This window comes from Nestor notabilis, unplaced genomic scaffold, assembly GCF_000696875.1.
Source record: "Nestor notabilis isolate BGI_N333 unplaced genomic scaffold, ASM69687v1 scaffold13889, whole genome shotgun sequence".
In the NCBI taxonomy this organism is placed as follows: domain Eukaryota; kingdom Metazoa; phylum Chordata; class Aves; order Psittaciformes; family Psittacidae; genus Nestor; species Nestor notabilis.
In genome coordinates, this window is record NW_009942478.1 from 1 (window position 1) to 9,982 (window position 9,982).

The following is a 9,982-nucleotide window of genomic DNA, read 5'->3' on the forward strand; positions in this document are numbered from 1 at the left end:
GACATGGAGGTCATGTGGGACAGTGTCGAATAAAAAAAGAGTTAACTCTTGGCTAGGCAGCTTTAAACAAATACCACCTGAGGTCTGTCAGGACTCCGGTAACCTGATGCCATGAGCTATAGTGTCTTCATGCTATGCTGACCAGGTGTTGCTTATTGTCTGCAGTGGTGACTAGGTTTCCTGAAGCACATAGGATCATAGAATGGTGTGGTCTGGAAGGGACCTTAAAGATCATCTAGTTCCAACCCTCCTGCCCCAGGCAGTGACACCTTCCTGCTCAAAGCCCTGTTCAACCTGGCCCTGAACACTGCCAGGGATGGGGCAGCCACAGCTTCTCTGGGCAACTTGACATGAGTTCAGTTAGTGGCATTTGGAAGGGTATGACACTGGAGTGGTCTGTTTGTCTGTATAATCAGTACTGGGAATTGGTAGCTGTGATTCAGTGAGGAGTTCCAGCCATCAGATGGGAAACACAAAGAATGTTCCAGTTCAGTCAGCATGCAGCATCAGTCACATTTCTATGTTTATTAATGTTAATTTAGAAGTGTCTATGTTTTTAAACCGTGACCTCTTTCATGGATCTGTGATGCTGGATAGTTTTCATTCTTTTTTATTTTCTGCTTGAAAAATCAAGATCTTTCCCTCCAGCCATAAGAAATTTTACTTCTAGGTACAATAAGCATCATCATAGCACTGCAGCAGAAAGTATTTTAGTAATTACTGATGAATATATTTTCTTAATTTTATTTTTTTTTCTTCTCCCCTGGAACAGTTTGGAGTGACTTCAAAGAGTTTACGGAAGTAGTAAATATAGAGCTGTTACCTGTGCCTTTGGTAGTCTGAGAGAACTCAGCTCAGAAACTTGCTTAACATTTTAGAAAGCTAAATTTAAATGTGTGTGCTCTCTTCTTGCAAAAGGCTGGCAGATTCTAATTGTTATCTTTTGCATTATGAGTAGATCACTTTATTATTTTTCCCTTCCAAAAAATGAAGGATGAAAAATTCAAGTACATATGACAAAGGCTTTATTGTTGGATTAGTTTTCTTTCATATATGGGTTATGATTAAACATACGCTGTCAAAGAGAGACCTCTTTGTAGGTACTATTGATTAGTATTTGAGACCTGCCAGCAGCATTATTACTTCATGTATAAGAAAATCTAATAGAAAATTATTAAGTTGATGTTTTAGTTCCTATAGTGAGAACATTGCAGGTATTCATTTCATATCTTTGCAGAAATTACTTGACTCAAGTAGATACCACAAAATCATGTTTTAATGATTTTTTTCCTTTTTCCATCTTTTTTTTTTTTTTTTTTTCACAGTCACATGACACAATCAGCCACATTTGAAGACCCTCGAATAGAGAACTGCCAAATAACCCCTCCAGCCCCTCGGAAAGTGGAAATGAGGAGGGATCCTGTGCTAGGATTTGGGTTTGTGGCTGGTAGTGAAAAGCCAGTTGTTGTACGCTCAGTAACACCAGGTATGTTTTCCCCACCTGACCACAGAAGCAAACTCGGACTTAATCTACTGAGATGAAATACGGTGCAAATCTGAGTACTCTTAAAATATTCAGGCAGGCAAAGTAGTTACAAATACTAGGTAGATTTTAAGTCTTGTATTACCCAGTAGTTTCCCTCCTTGCACTCGTTTTTGAACATTATGTAAATGTGTTAACAAAAAGGCAATTTTAGGTTATTACTCTGAGCCATTACTGTTGTTTGCTTGAGAAGAGTTGACCCACTTCATTCAAGGAAAGAAGGTCTTCCCCCTGCTACATTTATATTGGTTTGATGTCACCTTCATTGCCATTGAATCAGTGCTTTCAAGAGGTATGTTGAGTTGAGAGATTAAAACTTACATATTTTTCATTTTTTTTATCATCAGCTTCACAAGGAGAACTAGGTTTCCAACTGTAATACCTGGTTCTAACTGCAGTATTTGTTTATGAAAAAGAGGATGTTATTACTGCCTTTTTTGTTTGTTTGTTTGTTTTTTAATGGATACTTCTGTATAAGTACATGGAAAAAAGCCAGGTCAAAATAGTTCCCTAACTGCCTTACATGGAGTGAACATTATTGAGGTTTGTGGTATTTTTGAACTTATGGGGAACCAGACCTGGGACTAATCAGTCTCCTGAAGAGCAGCCTCCTGCTCTCTATGCTTAAAAGTTCAGTTCTTATGTAAAATTGCCTTGGAGCCGAGGGCCAGGATTCGACTTTGCTTTTGTTTGATATGTCCTCCAGAACCCCCACAGAGAGCAGAGGAGAGGCAAAATTGGTTTTGTGAAGTTCTGATGTCATTTGCGCACATGTGTGCATTGATTATATTTGTATTGTTTTCAGATGAACCCAGCAGTGTAACTGATATTTGAATTACATCCAGACAGGTCATTTCCCCCAAGTTAGCATTATTAATGTTGTTCAGTGTTAAAGTTCAGTTTGGAAAAGGTATATATTGTATCCTGTTCCAAATGAATAGGAGGAAAGATGGGCTCAGGACAACATTCTTCTACATGGATTTGTATTCATTCATGCTGAATATACGTAAATGAAGATTTCAAACCAAACAGAGGAAAGGAACAGCATCAGCTCAATTATGAAATGATTTGGTTTTGATACAGAAACACTTTCTTTTAGGACTTTATCTTCATATTGGTAATATTACTGGGGGTTTAGTGTATCATCATTGTGGAGTTCAAAGACTAGAGAGGGCGTGTCTTTTCACCAGCAGTTGCAGTGTCACACCCTCTTCTGGGCATGTAATCATGCTGAAAAGTAAAGTATTATGTGCATTTATAAAACATAAACTCAATATGTATTTCAGTAGTGTCAGAATCCAAAGCACATAGACATGTACATGTCTGCCTACTCAGGCTAATGCTAAATATTTGTGTCTAACTGGAAGTGGCAATGCTTTTGGATCTGTTCACCAAGTGGTAGGAATCCAGAGGAAAAGAGACTCCGAGGCTAGAAGTATAGAAACTTGCTGTCTTCAGATTGAAGAAAACAGGTTTGTTACACCTGGAACAGAGAAGTCAAAGGAGAGACTGCAAATGACTTTCAAATATCAAAGTGATGTTTCATAGGAAAGAAGCGTAAGATATTCTCCAATGTTACTTTGCCTGGGACAGGAAACAATATGTTGCAACAGGGCAGATCTGATGTAGGCAGCAGGGAAAAAGACTTTTGGTCTCAACAGTAGTTAAACAGAATCATTCATTTATGGGAAAAGGAGTCATCCTCAGGGAGGTCTTACTAGTGTATTGGACAAACATTGAGTATGGTATGATTGATCACACTTTAAAGGGTGAATTAGACCACCTCTTATGGGTTCTTTTGGCCCTCCAGAAAATCAAGTCCTTATTTTTAGGTGGCTAGATGTGGGTTTGCAACTTAACTTGAGGAACTTCAGTAAAAGCTGCTGCGTCACTCACTAGCTTTCAAGATTTTCCTGGTGAAGAAGTACTGGTAATGCCAGAAATACTGTTAGTGTCGAACATGCTATTATTTGAAGAAAACCAGACTCATAGTATGTGAACAATAGAGTGCATTTACAATGGTCTGCTAACCTGTGCTTTTTTTCCTTCGTTTGTCTCCAGGCGGCCCCTCTGAAGGAAAGCTTATACCAGGGGATCAGATCATAATGATTAATGATGAGCCAGTCAGCACTGCTCCAAGGGAGAGAGTCATCGACCTTGTCAGGTAGTGGATGTCCTGTCACTTAAACTGTGAACCCAGTGCCTTATTGTCTGTGCAGTCATTTGATAATACAGCAGGTCTTGCCTTCTCATGGCTGAGGAAAGAGAAAATAATGTTTAGGCGTAATAAATAATGGTGAACTATTTTAGTATTTAAATGAAGTGTCCTTTTAAATGTTCTCTGGGTAAAGAAATAGCTGAAAAAATATAAGATACTGGAACAGCTCCAAGATACTTGGGTATCTAAAGAGGAAGAGTATTCTCCTGATATTTATTTTTGATATGGGTTGTTGAAAAGATAATTCCTGGAGCAAGGCAGCTCAAGTCCATGTTGCTCTGTTGATTTTTTAACATGAAGAAAGTTGAGGCAGGTCTGTCATATGTAAAGAGGAAAGAAAATGTGGTGGGGTGATTTTGCAACTGAAAGAGGTAGATTTAGATTAGACATTATGAAGAAATTCTTCACTATGAGAGTGGTGAGGTGCTGGCACAGGTTGCCCAGAGAAGCTGTGGCTGCCCCATCCCTGGCAGTGTTCAGAGCCAGGTTGGATGGGGTTTTGAGCAACCTGGTCTAGTGTGAGGTGTCCCTGACCATGGCAGGGGGGTTGGAACTGAAAGATCTCTAAGGTCTCTTCTAACTCAAACCATTGTGTGTGTGTGTGTGTGTGTGATTTTTAAGAGCAGATAGGTGCATGTAAATGGGAATATGTAGGGAAGGTCAATGAGTTTGGGGTGGATTTCAGGTAGATGAGTTTGTGTGAAAAAAGTAGGTAAGGATGTGTAGATAGGAGGCAGAAAACAAGACAAAAAACTGACTGTGGAGAGTGCAGGAAAGGTGAAATGTCAATATTTGTAATGGGATGTAGAAGGAGAGAAAGAACAGAGACTGAATAATGTAGACACAGATGAATGTAGAAAAATTATGTAGAAAAAGATACAGTGTGGTTCACATAATAAGCTTTGCATTTGGAGTAACAAAAAGTGTTAGTGCATTGCATAGAAAAATTATTAGTAATTAAAAAAAAAAACCATAAAAATCTTTGTTTTAAATTCCAGTAGCCTGGTTGCTGCACACCAGTTTTGTTTCCGTATTTTCCTTCTCATTGGTGTAATCTCTGAATTGGTGGGTCTAGTTGATTCCTGGGAGATACTTAGGTTTTAACTGTGCAGGCACCTCTCCTCAGAACTGGTAGTTGTCATTGTTGTCAGTGTTACTCATGTAATTTTGAAAAGTCACACTTGCTTCCAGAAATTTGGGCAGGAGGCGCCATGTACTCCTCTTGAAGATCACAATTTGAGCAAATGCATGCTCATTTGCTGGGGATCCAGCTGTGAAGCAAAATTCAAAAGGCGAAACAGAAATGGTATAAAGATGCCAGCAACACTGATGCCTTTATCTGGGTTAGGCAGGTTTGGAGAAAATAAAATACATTTTCAGATTTAAAAAAGAAAAAAAGAAAGGAGTGTTAACCTGCAAGTCAACTGATAAAACCACAGAATATTAAGAGGAGACTTCAGCACTTGTGTCTTGTGACAAAGACCAATGAACTGTCCTGTTCCTGATAAATTTCTGACCTATGATCTATATTGGCCATCAGCATAAGCCTCACAAATGGGTCTTAAACTCATTTTGATGTCATCGATTCTTCATAAAGTCTTCATTCTTTCCTTTTTTTTTTTTTTATATTTATGTAATTAGAATTAGGATCTCTTTCTCATTTCTTTACTGCCAGCAATGTGTAGTAATAACAACAAAGTAAATAGACTGAATAGGCCTGAAACTAACTGAATTTATTGTGTGGCTGATTCTCTGACAGCTTTCAAATGAGAAACTGAATAAGAATGTCACACTTCCCAATTATGTTGACTCTGTAGGTAGTGTCTTAAATTAAGTGTTGTTGCATTCCAGGGGAAGCTTTTGGTGATGCTTTTCTTACACTATAATTCTACCTCTGCTTTCAAAATCTATCTGCCATTGGGATTTTGACAGAGACTCATTCTTTGATAGGATCCAGAGTGAAACATATTGGGATTGTATATTACAGCATTTGAAATTAAGAGCTTTCTCTTTATGCCAGTGGGGACACCTGGAATGATTAGACACTGTCACTGTACAGTACTGACACCAGTATTGTGGTGTCAGTATTGTGGTATCTGAAAGCAGAGGCAGTTTTTTACACCAATGAAATAATGAATCTCTTCTGTATAACAGAAGGTTTTCATATGCATACATCTGCAACTTTGAAAATGCTTGCTTTCAGTTTTCAGTGTGTATGGAAGCTATTTTGAAATCTTGTTTTCCAGCCGGGAGCAGTGTATCTGTACGAATGAATAGGTTTTAGATTCAGGAGTTAGGCAATAGGCAAAATGAAAAAATGATAGAATAGAGAGATGGGATTTCTGGAGGTCGTCCAGTCTAACCTCTTGCTCAAAGGAAGCTAGTGTCAAAGTTAGATGTGGTTGCTCAGCACTTGTCAAATCAAGTTTTTAGTATCTTCAAAGATGGAGATTTCACAACCGCACTGGGCAGATGTTTCAGTTGTCATCTTGCAAAGATGATAGAGGACAGCTTTTACAAGACATGATCCAACTCCCTTCACTGCCTTAGATGCATACCATCTGGGCCCATGGACTTGTGAGTGTCCCTCTTGCCTAGAGCAATCACTAATTCAGTCTTTGCCTACTACTGGGTCTACTTTGTCTGTTCCTTAATTCTGCCACTAAACTCAGCAACCAGAGTGGCAGATCTTGCCACTAAAGACCAAAGCCAAGAAAGCATCATGTTGAGGTACTTGAGGCCTTTTCAGTGCCCTTCATTAGGCTGCCCACACTATTTAACAGTGAGTTCACATTTCCCTTGGTTTTCACTGCTGATGTAGTTGTAGGGGCCCTTCTTTTTACCCTTCACATCCTGTACCAGTTTCAGTGCCAGGTGAGCCTAGCAAACCCTGTCCTTGCCTGGCCAGGTAGGGATTCTCTTTCTCCTGGGTAACCTCTCTCCGTTTCCATGTCTGGTTGACTTCTGTTTTGCACTGTCAGGACATTCATTTATGAAAAGAGTTATGCTATTGAAGGAAGAGAACATGGAAAAGAGAATTTCTGCAATGGTTTATATTAAATCCAAAAAATAAAAAAAGATTCAGAATGTCCACCAAGAAAGGTGTCTGAAAAATGTCAATTAAATCTTTTTTCATTAGGAAAAAGCATGTCCCTAAGCAATAAATCTATTTTATTTCTGAATTTTCCACGAATTAAGTCGATGCAATTTGTTTCAGATGACTTGTTCTTCTTCACCTCTTTTACTATCAGCTCCAACTTCATCATGTACCTTCTATTCTTACAGGATTAGAAATAAATGGACCAGTCTTTTAAGAAAGTCCCTTTTTTATCGTAATGGTTTTACTAAAGGAAAATGCAAGATAAAGAGAGCACATAATACAGAAATTTTCACATTGTCTCTATTGCATTTTAATATTTTAATTATGTGTGTGCTTTCTAAGTATTCATTACTGAAAATAAGCTTCCTTAAGTAGAAAATTGTATTAAAACCACTCTGCTGACTCCAGGGGGTACTGAGCAGGAACCTGGTGAAAGCTTATGGTTTGTTTTTTGAGAATTGAGGGATATTGTTGTATCCTAGGTGGTCTCAGGTCTGGAGATTATTAGGGATATTCACTATAAATATCCCCTGCAGGTCATTCTCATCCATCTAATTCTTTTGCCTCCGCTTTACTGGCAACATTTAATTAGTGTTCAAGTTGTGCTTTGAAAGCCAAGGTTGCAGAAATATGAATATAGTATGGTTTGCAGACAAAATACATAAGGACTCGTTATTTCCAGGTAATGTTCAATGGCTTTTACATCATACTATGTTCTCCTGAGCTATTTTCAAGCAGAAACCCTGAACTATTTTCAAGCAGAAACCATGTTTACGGTTTCCCTTACAAAGAGAGGTCACCTTTATGAGCATCACTTATGCCTGCAGTCTAGATATGTTCCATTCAAGACACAAAGTTACTGAAGTCTGAAAAAGAGAAAGAAACAAGCCCAGTTTTCTAAATGAATGGTTACAGTCCAGTCAAGGAACAAGTGAACAGAATCCTAAAGAAGGAAAATGTATTTGAAGTGCAGTCAGTTCAGAATTATAGCAGAAGCTACTTAAGTTGGTTTTAGTTTATTGCTGGTACAGATTCTATGACTTAAAGCTTTTCACATATACTTAACAATAAGTACTTTGAGATAACATTGAAGTCATTGCACAGTGTAGCAATTTTTGCATATTTGAAGGTGAGCAACAATGCAAAACTAATATATTAGAAGGTGTATTAATGTACTGTAACAATTAATTGGCTGTTTAGAGGTGCATTTCATTATCATTGGTTAATGTTAAGTTTGTATCTTTTTAAGAATCGGTTTAATGAACCATACCATGTTTTAAAACACTTAATGAAATATATCTAACAAATAATTTGCATTATAATATATTTAAAGGTAACTCCTACAGCATGAATGGCTTACCTGATTATCTTAGATTGTACTGAGTATCCATTAGTCTACAAGCATCCCAACATAAATAAAATGTCTTTTTATTTAGTAAGATACTTGACTGAAATTGCCACTTATGTGGTAAGACGTATTGCTTGTCTTATAACGCAGACTCTGAGTAGGCCACAGTAGTGGTATTTTTTTCATTCTTTAGTTAAGTGGTTATCCAGGCAGCCTGTGAAGAGAGACAGGCACCTGAAGAGGGTGATCCATCCAAGATACTTGTTTTGGAATAAACTAGCCTGTTGCAGAAAGCTTATTTATGCATTGACTAAAGAAGGAGCACATAAAGCTCTCTTAGAATAGAAACCTGGCTTCTAGGTTGCTAAATTAGGCTAGATTAGTTCATTCCTTGAAACTGTAACAGCAGTAAATTAGTATTCGATGTCCTGTGGAATTCCACTAAAAGACTTTAATTGCAAAGCGAGAACTGAGAAAGGTGAAATTCATTAAGGGCTTTTCTTTGTCGTTGGCTCAGCTCTATTTTCTATTTAAGACAAATGACTCAAAAACCTTTCTGAAATAACTCTTGCTTTGGCAAGTTAGTGTCATAGCAAGTTTTCATGAAGAGGATCTGGAGAATTCTTTCACAATCCTGCAGTAGAATTTCTGTTTTAATTTTGTATTACCATAAGAGTGAAGAGAAGGAACTCTCCAGGATTTCAGGCTGCATGTTGCATTTGATCAATACTGTCCCTTCTCACCATCATCATGTAGTGGATGAGGATTCTGTCACTGCCATTTGACTCCATGTGTGTCAGGGACCAGGTTGCCTTTTCTGCATCATCATAGCTAAATGCAAATGCAAAAGGGAGCTCAGTGGCAGTGCCTATCATCTTCTCATAGTGGCTTAAGATACCATTTTTCAAGTGTAATTTCTGTCTCTGGCCTTAGACTGTTCATACATTGGATCAAGCAATTTTGGTGGACTTAAAGATATTCTTTCTTCATTAACACCATAGAGAAAAAATCAAGCATATTAAGCTATTAGTTATGATACTGGTTAGCAACCAAGAATCTTGAAATGTGCTTTTCCTGAAAAAGCAGTTACGCAGACCTTTTAATCTGAAGGTACTCCATTATACTCCCAGTTCAGTATATAAATCCAGAGGCTACACCCATATTGTTTCAAACCTTCATCTATGAATTGCTAGTGTGGGGTTTTAGATACATAATGCTGAATAGGGGACAAAATGTTGAACCAAATTATCTGTGGGAGTTTCAGAAGTGACGTTAATGGAGATAAGCTTTCTGTCAGAGCATTTAATTAGCTACTTCTAATCAGCTGGCCCAAGCACAAAGCTGGGAATCAGGGTATGAGAACTCACTTCCTGTCTGACTTGAGGGGTGCTGTTAGGTGTGTATCTTCCACCTTTTGAGGGGTTTCTGCAACGTAATACAGAGAGAACTTAAGTGCTTTAAATCAGTTGCTGCAAACTGAGAGCACAGCTTTAAGTATTGTCTTCTTTGCCTTTGTTTCTTGGCTGCTGTGTTGAGCTGCTTCTGCTAATATATTGAGAGCTAATTCAGATCTCTCTAGATTTCAATTATTAATCTGTAATATGTTTTCACAAAAGCTTGCCCACCTTTTTGAAGACTTTTAAGAGTTAAGCAGAGTTGAAAGCTGTATAGAGACATTACTTGTTATTGTAAAAATGAATACCAACTATGGAAATTACTCACTTTTAAATCAGTTGTATCTGTGAAAGCATGCAGTCTCATATCCTTGCCCTG

General features: G+C 37.9%; 1 protein-coding gene across 1 annotated transcript; it reads left to right on the forward strand.

The window, feature by feature from the left end:
* Positions 1-1,325: 1,325 nt before the first annotated feature.
* On the forward strand, positions 1,326-3,707 carry LOC104411091 (FERM and PDZ domain-containing protein 4-like; the record flags this gene model as incomplete). The annotated part of the gene is made up of 3 exons (XM_010021427.1): positions 1,326-1,486; positions 1,758-1,835; positions 3,605-3,707. Coding segments are annotated over 3 exons (342 nt in total), but the record flags the coding sequence as incomplete, so codon positions are not given.
* Positions 3,708-9,982: the final 6,275 nt, after the last annotated feature.